General features: G+C 44.8%; 1 protein-coding gene across 2 annotated transcripts in view; it reads left to right on the forward strand.

Annotated features, from left to right (window-relative positions):
* The window catches only part of MAGI1 (membrane associated guanylate kinase, WW and PDZ domain containing 1), a 574,287-nt gene extending 550,607 nt beyond the window's left edge, over window positions 1-23,680 (forward strand). Inside the window, exons 15-23 of one of the 2 annotated variants that reach the window (XM_036266477.1) lie at window positions 586-677; window positions 2,567-2,759; window positions 4,797-5,087; window positions 7,753-7,953; window positions 15,519-15,612; window positions 15,745-15,805; window positions 16,633-16,776; window positions 18,840-18,978; window positions 22,840-23,680. In XM_036266477.1, the coding sequence (XP_036122370.1) occupies window positions 586-677; window positions 2,567-2,759; window positions 4,797-5,087; window positions 7,753-7,953; window positions 15,519-15,612; window positions 15,745-15,805; window positions 16,633-16,776; window positions 18,840-18,978; window positions 22,840-23,627 (2,003 nt within the window). In that variant the 3' untranslated portion in view covers window positions 23,628-23,680. Of the gene's footprint in view, window positions 1-585; window positions 678-2,566; window positions 2,760-4,796; window positions 5,088-7,749; window positions 7,954-15,518; window positions 15,613-15,744; window positions 15,806-16,632; window positions 16,777-18,839; window positions 19,029-22,839 lie in introns of those variants that run through there. The other variant, XM_036266478.1, reaches the window with a different exon arrangement.
* Window positions 23,681-23,953: the final 273 nt, after the last annotated feature.

Consider the following 23,953-nt stretch of genomic DNA (forward strand, 5'->3'; position numbering starts at 1 on the left):
AAATTTGGAAATATTGGGATATTTAAGACTAACTTTTTTGGCAAAAATGATCTAACAAATTAAATTATCGGCAGAGCTGGTCTTGATTACTTTAAAGGAGAAAGAAGTGGTTTGGCTATTTTGTTGTTCTTTAGTGGAACACTGTTTACCCCAAACTCTTTTTCTAGGCTGATAGAGGATCAGGTGACTTACCTTCCGAGTCAAAGAGCCAGCCTCTGCCTCCCGGTCCACTCTACGCTGCCGCCTCTCCTGGGACACGCGTGCGGAGAGTTTAATTAATTCCCTCGCAACAATACGAGGAGAGCTGATTTGGGGCTTAGTCAGGGATAATGACTCGGCTTGATTAGGAATTATCAAACAGTGATTAGTCCTTTGAAAAAACTTAGGGCTCAATGACTACTCCCACTGTTTGCTTTCGCCCAGCATCCTCTGTTTGTCACACGTCCAGACTGTTTCGTTTCCTTGTCTGTTAAGAAAACTGTCATCTGCTCAGGTGTCATCAGTGATGGTCCTGTTACTGTGTAACCTTAGGGGTGTTCCTGTTATCAGAGAAATAATCTCTCTCTTCTTTCTCCCTCTCTGTAGTTCCCGATTACCAAGAACAGGACATCTTCCTCTGGAGAAAAGAGACTGGATTTGGATTTAGGATTCTGGGTGGAAATGAACCAGGGGAACTTGTGAGTCTTTTGCTCGCCCCCCCCCCCCCACACACACACATACACCCAGTGCTGTTTTCTAAGACTTCAAAGCAAATTGGCAGCAGTAACAAATGCCCAGGATTCGAGTCCAGCGAGGTGCCACACCGAGCGCTTCATCCCAGGCAGTGGGGCTTTTCCTTAGGTTTTGTGGAGACTTTTTCTCTTGAGAGAAAAGGGACCAGTGTTAGGGAACAGACAGATTTTGCCCACCCAGCGCTGGCAGAGCCAATCACTAGACACCGAGAATCACAGAGGAGGGAGATTGGCTGTTTTGTCACGAGTGCGCCACCCAGGATCGCAAACTCCCCACTGGCAGGTAGGGTACAGACTCCGCAGGGCAAAGTCACAGACACCGTGGGTGAGGGGTCAGGGTTGGGCTGGGAGCAGACTGGTCGGAGGGGAGATAAGGGTAATTAATTATTTTTTCAGATCTTGAGGACAGCTCTGAGGTCTGTCCCAGTGTCCCTCTGTCTGTCTCATGGGGAAGTAGCCAGGGGGTTGTTGTACCTGAAACGTAACAGAGATCAAGATGTTATCTTTATCCTGCCAGAGTTCCAGCCTCCTGTCTTCTGCTGCCTCGGGGATGACTAATTATCGGTGGGAAGGCCTAGGTCTCTGAGGGGTATAGACACAGAGAGACGGTTTCTAGAGCCAAGATTAAAGCGAAAGTCAACCAAAGTCTAAGGGACCCTCAGATCCTTTGTAAAAGTTTGTGCTCATGTTTGTGAAAAGTGGAAGCTGCCCATCAAAGAAAATGAAACCAAAAAGCAAAACAGGAATTGGTATAAGTAAGAAAGCAATGGCCTGATGCTCTGGCCAGTTCTGTGTACGGAGTAGCACCGGGTTGAGAGCCCTTCGGAAGGCATCATGAGAGATTAGAGAAGGTAGGACCCCATCTCTACAGAAGGAGAGAAAGGACCTAACAAGGGTCAGAGACATTTAACCTCTGGGCCTCATCTTTAGAATAAATTGCATCACAACCCTTTTGAAAGGGGAAAAGAGAACTAAAGAAACGTCGTTAACTCCCTCATCACAACAGAAGACCTGTTACTTACTGAGTGCTCACTCTGCCAGATGCTGTGCCAGAGACTTCAACACAGTCTCTCGTTTATCCCCATCTTTCAAATCATCAAATAAAGACACAAAGGGGTTGATTGACTTGCCCAAGATCACAGAGTTAGTAAATGGAAGGACTGGAAAGGGTCTGATTTCAGGGTCCATACTCGTACCCACTCTTTTGCCCAAGTTTTATGTAAACTATACATGTCATACCTCACTAGGTAGCTGTAGCATTATTGCCTAGTGAGAAGGCAGAGAAAGCACCACTATTTTAACTACAGTTGAGCAGATGGTGAATGGAAGACACTAAATGAAGACTGCTTGGATGCAGGTGCTTGAAGAGCGAGTGTCAGATCAGACTTGGCTTGATTTATTCCCTCATTTGATAGGATCTACTGTGCATTTGCTGTTGTGAGGCGCAGCATAGGGCTTAGAGCAAAGTAGTATCACTGTTATAATTAGCAGTTATTTTCTGAAAGGTTCCTAGGTAGACAGAAAAGGAGGGAAGGGTATTGCAAATGAAAGGAATAAAGTGTTTTATTTCTGCAGAGAAAAAGAGAATCATCACCACAGATAAGTGTCAAGGAGCCAAACAAGAAAAAGCGATTTGTTCCACCACCTCAGAACGGCTGTGGCACCTAGCACAATGCTCGCTGTCCGTGGGCACTTGGTGCATGTTTGTGGCATGGATGCAGACATGAATGAGTGAATGGATGAATTAATTAAAATATTCTCAAAGATGTGAAGTCTATCAGTATATTAGCCAACCAAAAGGTCAGTGTTTTATCCATCATCCAATTACTCAACAGATTTATATCGGTCACATCGTACCACTCGGTGCAGCTGATACGGATGGCCGCCTGAAGTCTGGGGATGAATTAATCTGTGTGGATGGGACACCAGTAATTGGAAAATCACACCAGCTTGTGGTCCAGCTTATGCAACAAGCTGCCAAGCAAGGCCATGTCAACCTCACAGTGCGGCGTAAAGTGGTATTTTCAGGTACGTTTCTCATTCATTCCTTCAGACGGTGCACTGTCACTGCATAGAAAAGGACCCTTCCTGTGTCACCTCCTCAAGTATCTATTTTAGCAACTGTTTGCAAATGTAACTAAGCTCAGAATTTCCAGATGGTTTGCTTCTCTCAAACCCTGCAAAACTGTCATTCAAAAGTACTTCAATGTGCTATTCGTACCTGTTCAGCAAAGACTTCTAGAAGGTTAGTTGAAAATATATTACCTCCCCAACTAGAACTTAGTAGTCCTCTTCATTTGATGATACCTCTCAACAAAAGAGGTCATTATGACAGTCGGGAGAATTGTAACTTCAAATTAAAGGAACAAAAATTAGGCTGTGCTCTATTGTTGACAGTCATATGTATTAAAGCAAGTTTTTTTGTCCCCCCCTTGTACAGGAAAGGTATAGAGGTTCTAGGTCATATTTGATTCTTTCCTCCTACAAGTTTTGAAGTACTTGAGTTCCCAAATTACTACATATCTTTTCTGGCCCAACTCAAATATCACCTCGTGACCCCCTCAGGAAGTCCCTCCTCTCTCCAGCTGCCTCCAGATTTTAGCATTCCCTTCTTGCCCTTCCCATGAGTCAGGGTTTACTCGTGCACAGAACCGCCATTTAGTCGGTCACTCACCAGCTCACACTGCCTGCCCGCAGTCCCCACCTCCAAATATTCAAGACGGAACCCAGAAGGCAGGAGCAGATTCAGGGTTGTTGAATTACTGAAGGAGTGCGATATGAAATAGTATGAATTCTCTATAATTTTAATGTTAGTGAAACATACTTACCAGATGAAATTAACTGGCACCTTCTTTAAAAAACAAACGCTAGTGTAACTCACTTAAATGGCATGTAAATGACTGCAGTGAAGCGGTCAGATGCAGCGTGGGGGTCCTGCCTCCTGCGGCCTGGAAAGCGGTGTTACCAGTGGGGCCCCGAGCTCTCTGGCCCCTCGTCTTCCTTCACCCAGTGTCCTCGCAGCCAAGAGCAGTCAGTCCGAGTGGCTTTGGGGATGTGATGAAAGCTGTGTTACTTCACTGGCCCAAATGAAAATCGTAGAGCAATGTGATTTTTGTTTATTTCAGAATTATTTTTAAAATCTTAGCTATTGGGGGTTTTTAGCTCTGGGTCAAAGGTATATTAAGTCTATGAAAAGACAATGGAACTAGTCACAAAGGGACAAATGTTATATAATTCTACTTGTATGAGGTACCGAGGGCAGTTGGCTTTATAGTCAGGAAGTAGAGTGGTGGCGGCCAGGGGCTGGGTGTCCCTTGACCTTGAATAGGTCCCGAGCTTCCGTGTCAGAAGTGGTGGTGGTGACAGCCGACAACAGTGTGACTGTACTTAATGCACTAAACGCTACACTTAAACATAGTTAAAAGGATACCTTTTGTATTCTCTGTATTTTGCTATAATAAAAAATAAATCTATGAGAGGAGCGGCTTTCCAAAATAAATGCAGTCTTATCCAAAAGCTGAACAGGCATTCTGCTTTGGACGAAGCGGAAGTTGGTTCCCACACGTGTGGCTGCTGTGGAGAGCTGTCCCCCGTCCCTGACAAAGCGGGCGAGTGGGCCTTTCATGAAACGAGTTCTGAGGGAGTGATGTATGCGGGGTGTGCAGACTAGACCACCGGCCTCAGAGGCCAGGACGCACCCCTCGACAGGTGGCGGCAGGAACCCCACCCCGCGGCCGTAGGGAGGTCGCGTCCATTTAGAATCTCTTGCCCGACCGGAAGGCCGAGGGGACGGGGCCTGGGCCAGTGGCCCGCGGAGCATCTCCGAGGCAGAAGCCGCCGTGGTGCGGGCCACAGCGGGCGGTGCCCGGAGATCTCGCAGAGGGGAACCGGGCCCGGAGTGGCGCTCATTAGAATGTGCTGGACATGAGACGCGATTCGGGGTCGGTAGAAACTGAAAAGCAAATACCTTCTGGAAGCCGCTGGGGTTCCTGGGGTGTGGGCCAGGTCCGCCCTGAGCTCCCGCAGGTGCGGGGGGGCCCGTCCCTGAGGCGTGCCTCCCCGCAGCCCCCAAGGCGGAGCCCGAGGTGCCGTCGCCCGCCTCGTCGCACCACAGCAGCACGCAGCCCGCCTCGCTGACGGAGGAGAAGCGCACCCCGCAGGGCAGCCAGAACTCGCTCAACACCGTGAGCTCGGGCAGCGGCAGCACCAGCGGCATCGGCAGCGGCGGCGGCGGCGGCAGCGGCGTGGGCAGCGCGGTGCAGCCCTACGACGTGGAGATCCGGCGCGGGGACAACGAGGGCTTCGGCTTCGTCATCGTGTCGTCCGTGAGCCGGCCCGAGGCGGGCACGACCTTCGGTGAGTGCTGGCCCCGCCTGACCCGGGGTTTCCGGGCTGCGGCCGCAGACGTGCGGGCTGCGTGGAATTTGCAGGACCCTCCGCGGCGGAGGGAGAGGTTCCTGCCCGCGAAATAGAGCAGCAGCCTCCGAAGCTCACGAGTCTTCCGAAGCAGCCTAGGGCGGTGTAAGGAGCTAAAACACGAAATGCCCTTCCCACCCTATCTGTGTCCTTTCTCTACTTGGTCCCCACCTGAAATTTTCTGATTTTAATTTTAAATACTAGTTTTCACCTTTGCCTGGTTAACAATCTAATTAAAATCGGAGAGTCATTTGTCTTCGTTGCCCTTGGATTCTAGCAGGGGCGAGTGCGGCGTCTGACCCAGGTGTTGGCAGTTTCCGCAGAATGTGGAGAAACTCCATTTCCACCCTCGCAGGTGAACTCCGCTGGGTTTACCAGCAGAGACAAATAGGAGCCCAGAGGATTCCAGGAACTAGTAATCTATGAATCTGCTTCCGATTGAGTGGATTACAAACATGTGCTCCAAGAATGATACACCTTCCTGGGATCAAGTCAGTTGTTACTCCCCAAGCACATTTGTTGATTAGTATGGAATATGATGGGAGGCCAGAAGGGCTGTGCAGGCTTTGAAATTTACTTTGGCTCTACCCCCAAATGACTTATCCACAAGGAGTCTGAGGCCTGGGGCCCAGGTCACTTCCTGGCTAAGGTCAGCTAGGCCAGCAGTCCCTTCAGCTTTGTGCTTCTGCAGAACCCCCTTCCCCCCAGATGGCCCATTGCTTATTGCTAAAGCCGGTTTCCTAAGGTTTGTCCATGAGGAGACATGAGTCAGCAGGTCTGTGCATGTGTGGCTGCAGTAACAAGCACTCTTTACTAACAGTGCTACTTAATAATCCATGTCATGGGTGGGTGACATGACATCACAGCAAGGGTTTTTTTGTTTTGTTTTTAAAGTTAGTTTTGGAGAGTTTTCTACTTAATTTGAAAATAAAAAGAAAGGCAGGGGGCGTGAGAACTCCCCAGTTATTTTCTTCAGCTCCACATTCAGACTGTCCCTATGCGCCCTTTGATGATCTCAGGATTTCAGAATTCTCAGTTTCACTTTCTAGAAGGAAGTAGCAGGTATGTCAGGAGGGAGGCTGTGTGTTATTTAATGAATATTGAATGTCTTTACTCACAATTGGTCTTTGTTTTCCTCTGGGTCTTACGACGAATGCATTAAACTTTCCCTAATACTTTGCACGAGACTTCTCCGCGCTGTGCAGGCTTTCTGCATACCTGCTGCTCCAGGCCTTTCTCCTGCGACTTGTCCTTGGGGCCGGGCTGACCTAACTGAGACTCTGGCTTGGAGTGTGGAAGCTTTCCACCACTCCTGCCTATTAGAACCCATAAAACCTCTTTAAATTCCTTAAAAAAATATTTTGCCCTAATGTTACATCCACTAATACAAACCCAGGCAAATATGCTGACATTCAAAGGACTTACCGTTCATTTTTGCACACATTTTATCCTCAAGGTCCAGATGATGCTGGAACAGCCTACTCAGTTTCAGTGTCTCCCATGTTAGTTTTGTCACCCTTTCTAAAAGGTGGCCCAACTGCATCGCTATCTTCAGAGTCCCCAGAAAGAAAAATTCCCAAAATAGGTGAATGTGCATAAGAAATTTTGAAACCAAATCTATGATTAGCTGGAAACTCTGTGTCAGGCGTGGAAGCCAATTTTCCACCTCTCCTTAGAAGTTAGCAATGCTCTTGGTTGAGACATGGATTCCCTCAAAGTGCAAATAAACCTTCCTCTTCAAATGCACTCTTCCTGGCTTTCGTATTTTGGATCGGTAGTAACTGATAAGGACGAAGGAAATGTCTAAAGGAACAGAGTTGAGGAATGATTTGAACCTAGCTTTGGATCACTGTCCTCAGCCTAGATTTTCATATTCCTTTGAGGGGATTTTCATGAGGATGGAGAATGATTCAGAGCTCATGAGTCATTTGAGCCCTACCCTGACAGCACATGAGACAGGATGGTTGAGCAAGGGTCATAAAAGCAAAGATAGGTGTCAAGGTTGGGGGCTTCCCTGGCTCGTGTTTTTTTAAAGCTCTCCTCTTTCTGGGGAGAAGGCAGGAAGTCAGAGTGTGTGTCCAGTAGGAGTTCTCAGATTGAACTGTTGGTGCCAGCAGACTCGTGCCTCGCCAGACTCCCAGTGATTACTTTCTAAACGGAGAAAGAACAAAACATTGGCAGAAGCTTAAACAACAGGTGGCAAAAGCGAAGTGACGTGAACACAGAGTGGGGAAAACACCCAGCCCAGCCCTGGGTTTCACATTTGAAGCCCCAAAATAAGCCAATGGCAAGTTATTTGGGGGCTCTTGAGAATCTTTGAAGTTGCTAAGTATCCCAAATTTTCTAATTGGTTTAAGGAGAGGAGCGGGGTTTCCCTCTTTTTGAATGGGGAAATGCCTGCAGGGCAGGGCAGCAGCCTCGCACACGGTGCCCTGAGTGTTGCCAATGTTTTGACCATGGGCGCAGAGCTCTCCTTTAATAACATTTGCTTATTGCTTTAATTAATTAACACTTAACCTTCTCTTTCCCTTTTCAACCCTTTTTCTCCTCCCTGTACTATATTCCCACGTAACTTTAAAAAAATTGAAACTCAATATCAAAGCAGGCAATGCATGTGTGGCTATGCCTCACAAAATAGGTCGGATTATTGAGGGGAGCCCTGCTGACCGCTGTGGCAAGCTGAAAGTAGGAGACCGGATCTTGGCAGTAAATGGATGTTCCATCACCAACAAGTCCCATTCAGACATTGTCAACCTAATCAAGGAAGCGGGAAACACAGTTACCCTCCGCATCATTCCCGGGGATGGTAAAGTATACCTATTGTCTCTGTCTGTATCTTTCTTTCTGTATCTCTATCTCTTGATCTCTCTGTCATTAGTGTTCATGTAATTGAACAGGGTTGATTTTTTAGAGGCAGCCTTATCCAACCCTTACTGAACGTATCCATCAAACAAATGTGAGCCATTTTGTTACTAAACCTTTACCTCACCCTCTTGACTTAATCCTCTGGCCCTTAATACCTGTCTTGCTGCAGATATAAACATTTCAGAAAATCTTCAGCTTTCCCCAATTTATTTTGATTTTGGTGCCCTTGGCTTTAAAATAATAAAATAGCTTGATCACAGGTGGTAAAGATCTCCTGATGTTCTATCTGGAAGTCACTAAGGATTTTTTTTTAAACAGTTACTACAATTTAACTGTATAATATGGTGACATCACGAAATCTACACCGTGACAGTGCAGAGCCAGTAATGCTTTTTCAGAATAAGTGAATGTATGGAATTTTTTATTTAATTGGGAGAGTCTTAGGGTTCGTGCATCCTTGATTTGTTTCTCATTTTTACATGTGAATGAAAATAGAATTAAATCTATATTTTTTATTTAATTGTAGTTTATGTGTACATTAAACTAGGCCTACTCTTGTTTGGTTAGTTGGTTAAAGTCAAATCTTTAGTTCTTTTTCAGCAGTGGTGATTCCCTTCACCCCTGCCCGCCCGCATCCCCTCCCCACCCCGCCCCAGGACACATGGTGCCGTCTGGAGTGAGTGCTAATGACATGTGACATGTAGACCCTGAGATGCTTCTGAACATCCACAGTACCCTGGGCAGCCCCCATAATAGAGAGTTATCCAGCCAAAATAGCAATACTCATGATCTTACTCACATTTAATAAAAATGAAGCTGATACATTGTCACTAAGTGTAGATCCTCAGAGAATGAAGTCCTGAGTATTGACAACACTCGAAGTAGATTTGGCTCTCAGGAGGAAACTGATGCTGGTCCCAGAATGTTTCCGTGTCTCTTCCTTCATTCTTGCTCTCACATGACAAAGTAAATATATACTCAAGAGGAAATGTGGTTTTATGGAGCTAGTGTGATAAAAATTCTGTGCCACTGGTGTGTAAAATTTACAAAAAAATAGATGTTTATCTAAGTGCAGTTCACCAAATGAATATTTTTATATACAAATGGTTAGAAAAGGAACTTTATAGTTTAAAATTTGAGTAGTATGGACTGTGCCTTTCAGAAAAAGTAAATCTAAAATTGAACAATAATATTGAAAATTGTTAGTTCCAAGAACAGAGAATTTTCTCTGTACCAAAAATACCCTATCGCGAAGGCTGAGGAAAAACCAGCTCCTCAGATGCTCTCCTTCAGCCTCACACACAGGCAGTAGACCATCTGGTCTGGAGGCCACGCCAGCAGTTCACCATTGTGGAAGGCTGTTACAGTTTAGAAAAGATGCTAGAACAAGGTGGTAGAACATAGGCTCCTAATGGAAAGGATGAAGCAAGTCAGAAAAAGTAAGTAAGAAATGGCTGAGAGAGCCAAACATAGTGTATAAATTTAGACACATGGAGAAATTTTAAAATGCTAATTCAAAAGAACAGGACACAGGAATTGACTTACTGGTCAGTCTTAATGTGGAAATGAGAATATGCAAAACAGGAAGGAAAGGGAAGGGGAAGGGAAAAGGAAAGGAACGGAAAGGAAAAGGAACTCCGTGAGGGAAGGGCTTAGCAAGAGCCTGAAGGCAGGAAAGGCAGGAATATGCAGAAGCCACTTACACCGTGCACATAGTAGGTATTGACTTAATTTTTAAAAAGTGAAATGAAAATAATTTTTGGAAAACCTGAACACCAGAAAATATAACGCAAGGTGAATTATCCAGAAACAGTTGTCAATAAAAAGACATTTTAAAGACTTGAATATTTCAAAAATGTAAAATTCGGGCTGTCTTGGTTAGAAAAAAGTAAACATTGACATTGATACGATATAGTTAAGGTCTGATGCACGGCTGAGGATGTGATTTCATTGAAGACACTATAAGAATTCATTACCATGGTAATAAAACTCTCCATCAGTTACTTGGGAAGTTTTGGAGGCCAGGAGAAGGCAATCAAGTCTGGCAGAGGGTGGATTTGTGATACTCATCTTTTAACTGGGGCCAAAAATTGCTTTCTTAGAGATTAGAGCTGAGTCAGGGGACTTAGATTTCTGGAAGGATGCTGGAGAAACCCAGAACAGGAGGCTTTTGCAAACGCCTAGAAGACAAGTGAAATTCATGGTTGTTCCATTTGTTCTCTGTGAAAGTGTTAGACATGGTAGGGGGGAAATGATTGTATCCTTTGTTGATTTGCTCTGTGTTAGGGGCCTCTGGTCTCCTTCAGATCTTTCGCTTTAATGTTTAATTCGTCAGGGAGCCCAGAAACGGTTTGTTTCATGAGAAGACTGAAGTTCTTAATCAGGATGGTTTCTAAGAGCTTTAGAAACCATCTTCTCCAAAGAGCTGTTCTCAGAACCCTGGGTGCACTTCAGGGGGATGCAGTCTTGGTTGGACGTCCTTGGAACCCACTCTGACCCACTTCCTTATCTTACTCATGCTACCTAATTCTTTTTCTTGTCCTTCTTTTTTTCCTCCAACTTCACTTACCTAGATCTGTAGTTTTCCTCGTTCTGCTCCTCCTCCCAGTTTATTCCCCTCCTCCTTGTCGTCATCTTCCTCCTCCTCATCGTCTTCCCCCTCTTCATCTGCCTCCTCCCTCCTCTTCCCCGCCCCCTTCTCCGGCTCTCTGCCAGCCCCTCCAATAAAAGCTCTCTGACATCGTGTCGCTGGAAGGCCTACCTTCACAGATGATGTTGGACAGGCCCAGATCAGGGAAGTCCTCACTGTCTCTGCTTTTATTATCTCAGAACTTTTCTCCTGTAAGGTAAGGGGTAGGAAGTACATAATGACACCACAGAAATGCCCAGAGAATAGCTGGAAATACTGAATCTGCATTTGAAATCTGAAAAGTCAACCACACATGCTTCCTACCACTTGTGTTGCATGGAGATACCCTGTGAAGTCTGGATGGGCATGAGACCTTACTCAGATAGGGCAGACCCTGACTGATCCAGGCTAACATGGGACCCTCAAACTGGATCAAGGTCAAGATAATGAGAATATTTATGAGCTTAAAAATATAGTACTTATATTATGATCATAAATTTGTACTGCTGATCACACTGATTCAAAGTATTTGCTTAAATAGGAGATAGGGCTTGGCAACACAGGTATTGCTGTCTCCTTGGCCAAGGCACAGAATAGTGAGTTTATCTCTATAGACGGCTCCCTGGATATGATGCTGGCATAGGCTCAGGCAAAAGGAACAGGGTTCCAACCATACATGTTTACAAAATCTCCCAGAGCTTTTCAAATATTGATGGGATTCAATTTTTCAGAGGCTTCTTTCAGATACTTATTACATATGTGTTTGTGCATTACAATATTTATGAAAGGAATGACTGTGCCCTTTGCTGACTTGCTTGGCTTTGTAATGTGGATTCCCCGAGGGAGGCTAAGGCTATCACCACGGAAGCGAGGTTAGAATTTGAATCTTGCGGCGGAGCTCCGCTGAGACCCCAGGTCGACGCTCCTGTCCGAAGTCAGGGCCCTGATCTGGCACGACACCGTGATGGGGCCTGAGGGTCACACTCGCGTGCTCTTCTTGCTGCAGGATTGCCATGCAAAGTATAATAATGTCCATTCTCATTGCTCTGTGGGAGCTAAAGCAGGTGTAAACACTGTTTAGTAAAGGATGTCGGGTATTTTCTGGAATTTATCATAAAAACTGCCGATCTGGCCATCTGCCTTGGAGTGTAAAGCCAGATGCATGGACAGCCCTCCATAGTGCTGCTGCGGGAGCCTACCTGCCCTCAGGCTCTCCCTTTCTGTTCTTCCTGTGGTGGGGTACACTTCACTTTGGACGAGCTATACATTTGTGACAGTGGGCTTCGTTTCTGCAATTTAAAGAGCTAGAGAGAATTTCAGCACTTAAACTTTTGGTTTAATTCTAACTGAAGAAGACTTAAAAGTTGTCAGTGCCTCCGTTTGCCCTCTGGGTGACCTTGGGCATGTTACCTGCCTTTTCTAAGCCTCCGTGTCTCCATCTGTAGAATGGGGGGACTAACGGCACCTGTTTCGTTGAGTTGTAAGAAGTAAATGAAATAATGCATGTGATAATACACTTAGCACAGATCTGGGCATGTTGCAAATGATTAGGACATTGTGATTGTTTATAGATTAATAAAAACTAGAAAATTTAGGGAGCTCAAATAGGCATTTGCATATTAAATGTTAATTTTTAAATTGCTTAAAGTTTAGCTTTGACCCAAAGAGATTTGCATATAAATAGGTGAAAAATAGCAAATGAAGGATAGAACAATTAATAAAATAGGTCTGTTTATATGCGTATTGGGTAATTATCTGTTATATCTCAGCAATCCTGAAAGCAGCAGAAATATAAAAAGTGTTTGAGTATGAGATCTGAGCCGCCTGGGAAACTGGCTACAGAAACACAGAAGCACTCTGAAGGGGAGCTGTACACAGTAACTATGATCATCTTAATTACCAGGAAACATCCTTTTTGGTATCCTGATTATGATTTCCCCATAGCCCGAACAATCTTGTGATTTCCCAGAGAGTTTCCAGAAAATTAATTACAGCAAGTAATATCAGGTTTTTGAGAGGCCCGATACATGTGTTTAGGAAGCTGCTGGTGAGGCGCAGGGAGAGGCTGTGCGGTCAGCCCTCCGCGCTCACACAGTGGGCGCTGGGTGAATGTCTTCCAGTTATCATCTCGGTTGTACCCGTTAACTGCAGTCATAAAAACTTGCTTTTAATGTGATGATAACAGTAATAAACACATGCTACTAGTAAAGCACATACTCATTTGGGGGCAGTTTTGATGTTCCAGCACTGTCACACATTATTGCTCCAGTTCTCTGGGATGCATCTCCCCAGGTGTGCAGTGGAGGAAACTGAGGCACAGAAAGTTGAAGTACCTTTGCTTACATCCCAGCCAGTAAATTGCAGAGCTTGGGATACAGAGCCAGATAGTCTGACTCTAGAGTCTGACCTCTTACCATTATGCTAAACTGGCTCCCAATAAACTTGAGAAGCCCACCTCCCCAACTCAGAGGGTCGCAGTGCATGTTGACATGTTTAAAGGCTCTGAGAGCCCGGCCAGAGTGGCTTGGTTGGTTGAGCATCGTCCTATGCACCAAAAGGTTGCTGGTTCGATTCCCAGTCAGGGCACCTATGGAAGGCCACCAATCCATGTTTCTCACATCGATGTTTCTTTCTACACCACCCTTCCCCTCCTCTCTGTCAACATGTCCTTGGGTGAAGATTTTTTTAAAAAGCTCTGAGGAGTCCATGGCAAAAAGCAAACAGATCTGCAGAAACATTTCTCTCTGTATCACCTCTTATTTCTCACCCTTAAGTGGCCCCAGGTTCCTTTGCCCTCAGAATCTGTAAAACATTTGGCGAAACAGATCGTGAGAAACATTGTCCTGACGCATAAATGAGAGACACATTTCAGTTAATTGGATCTAGTTACATTTTTTTTTTTTTTTTTTTTATCCTCACCCGAGGACACTTTCCCATCTTTCTGTTCAGGTAGAGTGGGAGGGAGAGAGAGGAACACAGAGAGAGAGAAACATCGATGTGAAAGGGACACATCGAGTGGCTGCCACCCGCACGACCAACCAGGGCCGGGGACAAACTGCAACCGAGGTACACGCCCTTAGCGGGAACCGAACCCGGGTCTCTCAGGACCGCAGGTCGACGCTCTAACCGCTGAGCCAAACCGGCCAGGGCTGTTTTTGTTTTTTTAATCCTCACTCAAGTATATGCTTTTTTATAGATTTTTGAGAAAGACAGAGAGAGAAACATCAATCAGTTGCCTCCTGTACACGCCCAGACCAGGGACTGAACCCCAACCTAGGTATGTGCCCTGACTGGGAATTGAACCCACAACCTTTTGGTACACAGGATGATGCTCCAAACAACTGAGCTACCTGGCCAGGGCAAGTTACATTTTCTTATTAATCTTGTACCTTAGCTGTAATAATCATGGATTTTATGATTGGAATACAAACTGTTAAAACATATTTCAACTCATTTTGCAAAGAATTTAAATAATTTATACAAGTTCCATAGCAATAAATAAAAAGTTGAAGCACAGCTAGGGCCATACTTCAGTAGATGTGTATGAGTGTTTACTGTATCGCAGGTCCAGGAGAAGGGGATTGATATCATTGTCCCTTCCTGTCAGATGAGGAAAAAAGTCACACAGCTAACGAGTGGGGAAAGGAGAATTTGAACCTGGGTTTAAGTCTCAAGCCCATGATGTTCCAAACATGCTTTTAACAACCATATGTAACAAAAATAACACATGGGAGATAGACCACAAGTGACTGGATTCAAGGGACGGCTCTTCACCCACGACTGCAGTGACTGCTTAGCACGCTCCCCATAGAGGCTGCCACACGGTGGGTAGCTCGCATGCTGCAGCGCCTCCAGTTCCAGACTTCCTGGCACACTGGGAGCTGAACAGGCCTCTACAGTCCAATCTTACACTCTAACCACCATACTGAGCATTTTCTTGAATAGGAAATTTATGCCATGTTCCAAACTGTCCACCTAAAAAAATATTTAAGTGCAGCTTGCTTATTGTTGCTTGCTAGCTGCCTTAATCATAATGGAGAAATAATTTGTAACAGAATGTATAACCACTACTATAGGAAGGACTCACCTTTAATGTGTGTTGCTGTGCAGTGTAGGTATGCCTACGGATGTTTTCCACATCTGCATCTCCGTACTTCTAGAGATTGATGAAGTTGCTTATGAATGTGGTTAGTGGAGAATAAAGACAATTTACATAAGGATATAATCATTTATTATGTTAGGGTGGCTTCATGATTTATACAACTTATATTTACACACTCTGGCTCTACCAAATGCAAGTTTTAAAACTCATTTCTTAGATGAGGTCTATCAAGAACTCCACGTATCAGTTGCACTTCATTAAAAGCAGTGGGGAAGAAAGTAGATGGTGTGTGTTTAACAAGATGTTAGCACACTTCTAATTTTAATATTCACCTAAGGAAATTAAACATACTAAATATTGCCAATAAATTGCAGGAAATGTTAGGAAAGATATTTATTATGAGCCTGTAAAATTCTGGGAAATATTTCTGGTGTGGTCCAGTGCTTTGATGGGACTGTCATTTTTAAGTGGCAGGGACAAGTGAGAAACATCAGTCTTGGCTTCCATTCCAGAATAGCATTTTCTTGGACAAACTCTTTACTTGTGGGGGTGTCTAGTGGGGAGAAGGGTAACGGGGTATACATGGCTCACATCATAGAATATCTTAAAATGGTTCTTTAAACTCTAAATTGTTTAGAAATTCAAGTCAGAACTGCTTGAAAAGATGACAGACAAGCCCAGCTTGTCATTCAGATGTGGGGCTTCGGCACCCCTCCCCGCGGGACAGTGTCTTCTCTGGGGCACTCATTTCGTTATGCTCCGTCTCATCCTACAGAGTCTTCGAATGCCACCTTGCTGACCAGCGCAGAGAAGATCGCCACCATCACCACCACACATGCCCCTTCCCAGCAAGGGGCCCCGGAGACCAGGTCAGACTGGCTTTGGTTTCGTTTGTTTGTTTAAAGGGGGAAAAGTAACCCCTGGCATGAGGACACTCGGCCTTGGTTCTTTCTCAGTTTCTCCACAGGTTGCTTTCATGTTTATTTCTCTCACTTTGGCAGGAATACCACCAAACCAAAGCTGGAAGCTCAGTTTGAGTTCAAAGCACCCCAGGCAACACAGGTGAGGCCGCTTCTCTTTTCCCTCGTTTGCTCTGTGCGTTTCCTTCCAGCTGTCTGAAGCCCTTTTTACTAGATGTCTTTTACAAGGCACCTTAACTACAGTAAATGGCCTTTTGTGAGGGGATATGCCAAATACGTCACCACATTTGACTGTCTAGGAAATGACATTTTATTTTATTACCTCTGAAAAGCATTCCTAGACATCCTTTTCGGGGGTGGGGGTGGCAAACAAAATAAAAATCTGCAGTTGGTGACCAGGAGACGAGCAGAACAGCTGCTACCTCCTCGTGGTGTTCATAACTGGATTTATGCCAAGAAAGTGTCCTTTTCTTAAGGTGTTTCTCAGACTTGTGGATTTCACGTGGGACCCACCGAGTGGGTGCACAAATAATCGATGAAGCAAATGGGAAACATTGTGTGACGCAGACTTAAACAAGAGCCGTTCTTACTGGCCTTCTGAGCCTTTTAACACCTTAACAGTGGACACTGCTGACATTTTCCGGCTTGGGTGGCAAGGTGGAAGGAACAGCCAGCAATGTGCAGGGTATTATGTAATGAACTTTTCTGCCATCAATGGCGAGTTGCAGCCTCACTGATTAAATTTTAATGTGTGCATTCTGTAGGCACACTCATGAATGTCTTCAAATTCTGGGTCTCCAGACTTCTCAGGTTAATGGATATTAGCAAACAGCTGAGACTCACCAACAGGGGGATAGTGATTGTGCCTTTTGGTCAAATCAGCATAATAGAGAATGTTTGGGAAGAGAGGAAGAGAAACGTGTGGATATAAGTTCTCCCTGAATGATTACACTTAATTTCTTGAAATAGGAACAGGATTTTTACACTGTGGAGCTGGAAAGAGGAGCCAAGGGATTTGGCTTTAGTCTTCGAGGGGGCCGAGAGTACAACATGGACCTCTATGTTCTGCGCTTAGCAGAGGATGGGCCTGCAGAAAGATGTGGAAAGATGAGGGTAAGTCAGACGAGGAGTCTGGAGTAGAGGTAAATAACATCCTGCGCAGTGACTTTTTGACATGATATGGCTAGAGCCTTCTTCGTGAGAATTATGTCTTCTGTAGCTTCAGGACACTTAAAATGCATGACTCCCACCCTAGAGCAAGTCTCCCCCTGAAGCTAAAGGCAGGGGAAACCTTTCAACTCTTCGAGGTTGAATGGAGGATTAAAATGACTTACAAATTTATTAAAGGAGATATTTTCTGAATCCCACTTCCATAGTTGTTATACTTAATTTCATGAGGCAGACATAGCACTTCCCAGGAATTTCGGGCTGTACCAGGATGCTTAGCCAGCAGAAAGTCCTGTAGTTCTGTAGGTTCTGAGTGGTGAGCTCCAGGGGTCTCTAGCTGGTCACCAGCCATCTTGCCCTCGCTTCAGGAGTGTCGACTCTGCCTCAGCAAAGAGACAGTTACTCCACGGCATGAACATTCAGGGTCACTCTGTCATAGTCAAAGCTACAAAATTCAAATACACAAATGCAAAAAGTCCACTCTGCTCTGTTTAGATACCTAATATCTGTTATTGCATATGACTGTGTTGCTCTCCTGGGCAGATTAGATGACCGAAGAAAGAAAACTCATCGGCACGTTACATACAAATGGGTCACATAGATTGAGACACACACATGGGAAGCACATTGGCAGCGAGCTCTAAAAAAAATCAGGAGTCAGGTCAGGAAAAGAAGAAAGTGAATAAAATTGGGCCTGAGCAGAAAAAGTGACCAAGAATAGGGAACTTAATACTTGTACTTATGACACTATCTTGATTTTTCAGATTGAACTTTTAACGAGTTTTTTTACCTCCCCATTAAGAAAGTGGATCATGTAGCTGGTGTAAAAAAATTAATCAGTGAAAAATGGTACAGAGTAAAAATACAGTTTCCAGGATGAAACTGCACTTGTTTCCTGTGCATCCTTTCTTCATGCACATACATGCAAAATCTGTGCCTACACGAGTCGAGATACAGTGGTATATAGTCCTTTTGTTTACATTTCAAACACATGGAATATGCTTGTCCACATCTTCACTCACTTAAAAGTTTCTGATTGAATGAAATACCATGGTCATGATGTCTTGTATGATGCTGTATAGATCACAACACACTTACATGTATTATCTGATTTGACACCGTCAGCTTGGTAGGCATGGGATAGTATCTCCTTTTACAGTTAAAAGGACTTGAGCAAGGTCACTTAGCCAACATGTGATAGGAGTCAAATTCAAGGCTTTAAAGTCCAGTGCTTCTCTTCTACCTTCTAGAATATAACCTCCATGAGAGCAAGGATCTGGTCTGTCTTGTTTATTACTCTCTATGTCCAGTGCCTGGAGCAGCCCTGACCCATAGGAAATGCTACAGTCAGCATATCCAGCGGATTGCCTTTTCCTCCGAAGGCTCCGCTGGGGAAGGACCTGCTGCTCGGCTGACTCACCGGGGCCAGTGCCTGTGGGGCTGCTGGCCTCAGCCCTCCCTGGTGTCCTCAGCGTGGACTCCACAGGGCAGCTCACAGCAGAGTGAACAAGGGGGAGAGGGCAAGTAAGAGAAGCCAGAATCAGGGCGTAACCTTATCTTTGAACTGACCTGTCATCACATTTGCCGTATTCTGTTTGTTAGAAGCAAGTCATCAATTTCAACCCGCACTCAAAGGGAAGGAGATTACCCAGGATGTGAATGCAAGGAGGTGGGGATCCCTGGGGCCGTCCTGGAAGCTACTTACCACATCTTCCTTCGTTCAGTAATTAATATTCCCCTACTGCTTTATTATTTTTTCCTTGGCACTTACACTATCTCACATACATGTATTTTCCCCCGTTAGAATGTCATCTCTATCAGAGCAGGAAGTTTTGTTTGTTTTGTTTGATTGTTCACTCTGCATCCTAAGCAATAGAAGATTTTCGGGCATATACTCAGTAAATATTTGGGAAATCAAGAAATGAAAGAATTTTACATCTTAAAGCACCTCAGTAGCCATTGAAACCGTTTTGTGATGTTCTCACTTTGTTCTCTCTTCCTTTGGACAGATTGGTGATGAAATTTTAGAGATCAATGGTGAAACCACCAAAAACATGAAGCATTCTCGGGCTATAGAACTGATTAAGAATGGTGGACGCAGAGTGCGTCTGTCTCTGAAGCGGGGAGACGGCTCAGTACCAGAATATGGTGGGTCAAACTATGAAAACATTCCTTCCTTCCCTGGCATGACCCCATGACTCTGTCTCCAGAACTGCAGCAGGAAGTCTTTTTGTTGCCCCTGTTCACCAGTGTCTTACCAGCCTTTCGCACCCTGTGATTATTTGCCTCGCTTGTTCAGAAATCTCTGCACATTTCATCCTTTTGCTTGCTTACGTGGACTGGGGCCTGAGACGAGATCTTTGTAGCCCCCCTTCTGATAAACATTTTGTCCAGTCCGCCCAGGAGCGAAGGAATGAGTGTTTGAACTGTGCCAAACTGTTTCTCAGATCCAATTGTTAGCACAAAATGACTATACTTTTAAGAAGCAGGAAAGCAGGTTTCCTGAGTGATATGTTGAGGCACAATTCTTTTCTCTTTTCTTTTGTGGTTACTTGATGTCTTATTTACGAGACGTAAAATTTTGAGATGATTTGGGGGCCTTGCTCCCCTCCTTTATGCTCTGTATACAACACTTCTGGTCCCTGCCCCAAATCAGACTACCTGAGCCCACTACTATAAAACAAACAAAACTCTTGATATGTTAGCCATATGTCTTTAAATGATACAGGATTAAATAGATTCCCAGTGCTCATCATGAGGGGAACACATGACTATACCTTTTCCTGTGGGGAAAGCCAGGTTATACATAGAGTTCCTTTGTCATATCTGTAGACATGATTTGACTGAACAGCAATGATCTTTACATAGCTTAGTGTCCTCATGGCAAAATATTGTATATTATAAAAATTATGTCCTATTTATTTGAGATTCTTGTTTAAAATTAAAAAATCTATGCCCTAGATGTAGGGCTTTTCTTCCCAACCAAAGGTCTACAAAAGTTTCTATAGAAACTGTGATTGAATGGTCCCCATATACGTTGGTCCCCTTTATTAGGGATTTTATCTGTTATCACCCCCTTTTCTGGAAGTCATTCTGCACAATTCTCAGTTGTGTTTTGGACTTGATGAGATCCTTAATTCAGGTGCAGCTCAAGGACAAAGATAATTCCTTTGAAGGATAGCCTTCCCAGGTGTTGGACATCCATACAGGTGCAAAATAAGATGGGCCCAAGGTGGGGGGTTGGGTATCAGATGAGGCCCCTTTAGACATGGCCAACCACACACGGGGGAAGGTAGCCTGGCAACATTAAGATGTTACAGCTGTGCTGTGTATTGAATCACTGATGGATGCACTAAAACTGTGTAACATTGTCTCCCTTTTCTGTCTTCCCTATGCTTCTGTTGGATGTGCTATTTCATTTGAGAGTCACCATCAGTAACCTCTGTACCCTCTCAAAACCTATGTCTGTTGCACTGAGGATGAAAATCCAACACTAACAAATGTTCTTTGGGCTAAAAATAAAGATCATTTATATACTTGGTTTTCCAAGAAGGGTTGAACATGCCAGGGTTGTGCTACTGTAATGTCTCCATGTGTCATTTGGACTAAATCTCTCTAATTCTATTGATTAGAGTCACAAATGGGTTATAATATGTTAAGTTCCAATATTTTTCTGACTTGATTGGAACCTGCTTCTCTGTGAGGCTATTTTTGTAATGAGTTTTTTGTACTTAATTTAACTGCCGCGGTCTTCGGGGGGAGGGAGGGCACTTTGTTCTTTTGTTGTTAATTGTTAATGCTCTCCTATGCCAGCCTGTCATTGTTCCAGTTGTTTGAAAAAAAAGAAAAAAGGATGCATCTATTGTCTGGGTCCTCGAGTCACCTTATATGGCTGTCTAAAAACGTCACTGTTCTGATTGCGGTTTCTGCAGCCTTATTTGAGTGTTGCCTTAGACGTCTAACTGGACAAATAAACTCTCTTTGCCCTATGTTAACAAATGCAGTTTTTTTTTTCTTTCCTCTTTGTTATAGGGAATCTAAATGTTCAACTTTTTCTCTTTCTCTCTCTCGCTCTCTCTGACTGTTCTTGGTGCTGGGCCCTCCTTTCTACAGCGATGATACCTCCTAGTATCGCTGCATGTATGAGAAATGAAAAGCTCGGGGAGGCTTGCTTCTACCTTATGGGCCATAATCAAACTACGGTTTGTAGCTCAATCAATACTAGGTGTTTCTGTGCTGTGGCCTAATTTCCTCATTGCTTCTGCTTAGCTCTATTTTGATATGTTTGGCAATTCATTCTGAGCACCCTGCGTTCTTTGAATTGTAAGTACACTGCTGACCCTGTTGAAGTCTTGCTCTCCCTTATCTTAAAAGTAGGTGTAAGGAACCCCAAGGTTAGATTTATGATAGTGATCTAAGCACCTCCTCTCACCCAAATCTTAAAATGATTTTGTGTTAATTCTAATAGCCTACCCAGCATTAGAATGAACAAACCTCATATCACAGAACTCTCACCTAGGTAGATAGATAGGGCTTTGCTAGACAGGAAGATAGATTTCCTGCTTGATTAGTTATCTTTTGGCAAAGGGCAGCCCCTGGGCCAAATCCTGTCCACAGCCTGTTTTTTAAGTAAAATTTAGAAGCAAGGCTACTTTTACATTACAATGCCAGAGTACAATAGTTGTAACAAACTATGTGGCCTGCAAAGCCAAAAGTATTTACTGTATTCTTTGGCCCTTTACAGAAAAAGTTTGCCAACCCCTGCTCAAGGCTATATTCCTGCTTTTGTTAACACCTACCCAAGGTTTTGGGAGATCATTCATGAAACAGATTGCTTACTACTGACCTTGCTGTTTCATGAAAGATCCTTAAAGAGCTTCATCTTCATCTCTGTGACTGTGCCCCTGGTTTGCCGCCCATGCTGCAGTGCACCATTCCTGGTATCTTCCCTAAAATGGTATAATGTATATGACTTGTGGGTTTAATTGTAAACAAAGCATCCTTGCTTTGAAAAGAGCTCTCATAAATTCAGGATGCTAACTAAAATGTTTGCAGTGTTATTTCAAATAGTTTAATAATAAACAAAAGCCCTTGTGGGTTGTCCTGCTTTTAAATCTATAGATATCTTGATGTAAGAAGCATTCTAGTGACTCCATGGCTCATTGATGTAATTATGGCTGAGCATAAAGAAAAGTGCTTCTAAACTTATATAGTGCATCTGAACTCCATCTGATGTCAGCTGTGTCCCTGACAACCTCCCTTCCATTCCCTTTTATCTGTCAGAAGACTCCAGTTTAAAAATAGTTCCTTAAATTTACACCAAAATAGAGAAAATCGTTGAATAATCTGCACAAAGGCAGAGAGAATGTTTAATGGACCCCTCCTACTTAATGTCACATGGGCCAGTTGTCAACATCTGGTCACGCTGCCTCTATAATCCCCACCACTCTGGATTATTTTGTTAATACAGAAGTATACTGTGCATACAATAAAGTGCATAAAGTGTGCATATATTATGCAGTGAGTTCTTACCTTTGTGTGCACCCATTTAATCACCACTCAGATCAAATATAAGCTATTAATATTCCCGCAGAGAGTTCCCTCATACCCAGATTATTTTTAAGCAAATTAAAACAAGTATTCTTTAAAAGAAATATTTTCTTTCATGGGGGTAGGGGAGGGTGGGCAAGGGAGAAGGGTTGGTGGGTGGGAAAAGGAGCGAGGGACGTAGTGGGGACATTTGGACACTTGAGACAGACTATTCAGGTTGTGCCTTTAAGTTACTTAATGATCCAGGTCTTGAGCAGTAGGCTAGACCCTGAAAGCCGCAAGCACTAGTTTTTAACCTAACTAGTTGCGGTTACACTTAACCAGGATGGGCTGCCTTTGGTTCTGACTGCTTTAACAGCTGTGTGTTGGTTGTCGTGACTAACGCGAGCTCGAGTGGGAGTGGGGCCGGAGCCCGCGGCCCTTTTCACCGACTGTCGCTGTCGTTTCCTTTCCCCGCAGACTCCGGCAGCGACCGGAACGGCGCCTGCGCCGGAGCACAAGGTGTCCCGGAAGTGAGGCCCGGGCCTGCGCACGGTGTCCCGGAAGTGAGGCCCGGGCCTGCCGGCCGCCGGCCGCCCCCGCCATTGGAGTCCAGTTACCCACCCGATCTTCACAAATCATCACCACATGGGGAAAAGCGGGCCCACGGGAACGAGTGGAAAGGCAGCAGAGAGTACAGCAGACAGCCCAGTGAGCACCACACGTGGAACGGAACGTCCAGGACCCCCGACGGCGGGGCTTGCCGACCTAAGGACCGGGCGCCCGAGGGGCGGAGGGAGGCACAACCCGAGTGGCTGGTGACCAACGGCCCCGGCAGGAGGGCCCCGCAGAAGCGGAGGGAAGGCACCTGGAGCGCTGACAACACTTTGGAGAGGAGGGAGAAGCACGAGAGGAGAAAGGAGGGTTCTCCCGAGAGGAGGCGAGAGCGGTCACCCACCCGCAGAAGGGACAGCTCGCCCAGCCGCCGGAGGAGGTCCCTCGAAAGGCTCCTGGATCAGAGGAGATCTCCAGAGCGCAGGAGGGGGAGCTCGCCCGAAAGGAGAGCCAAGTCCACTGACCGCAGGCGAGCGAGGTCCCCTGAGCGCAGGCGAGAGCGGTCCCTTGAGAAGAGGAACAGAGAGGACAGAGTCGGCCACCGAGAAAGGGAAGAGACGAGTGTGAAGCAGGATGCCGGCAGAGGTTGCAGACATCCCCCAGAGCAGAGAAGGCGACCATACAAAGAATGCAGCACCGATCTCAGTATCTGAGCTCAGAGTCATACTCCAACCTTTACCATGTCAAAGGTTCTAAGAGGAAGGCCACAGACCTGAAATAATTTACCTTCTTACCTAATGAAGCATCTGACGCCTGTTGATCCTATGAATAGCAACAAACATTTTATGCATTCGAATCTTATAAGAAAAAAATTATATATGAAAAGTGTTGTGCCTGATGTATAATATTAAAGAAAGTATTTTTAAATGCATACTTTTTTGGAAATTATTTGCCAAATGCTGCCCCAAAGGGATATAAATTTTGTTTCTACTAAACTGTAGAATTGTCAAGAATTGTTCCCTTTTTTGGGCAATCTTTT

The sequence above is a fragment of the Molossus molossus genome, unplaced genomic scaffold (genome assembly GCF_014108415.1).
Source record: "Molossus molossus isolate mMolMol1 unplaced genomic scaffold, mMolMol1.p scaffold_m16_p_18, whole genome shotgun sequence".
In the NCBI taxonomy this organism is placed as follows: domain Eukaryota; kingdom Metazoa; phylum Chordata; class Mammalia; order Chiroptera; family Molossidae; genus Molossus; species Molossus molossus.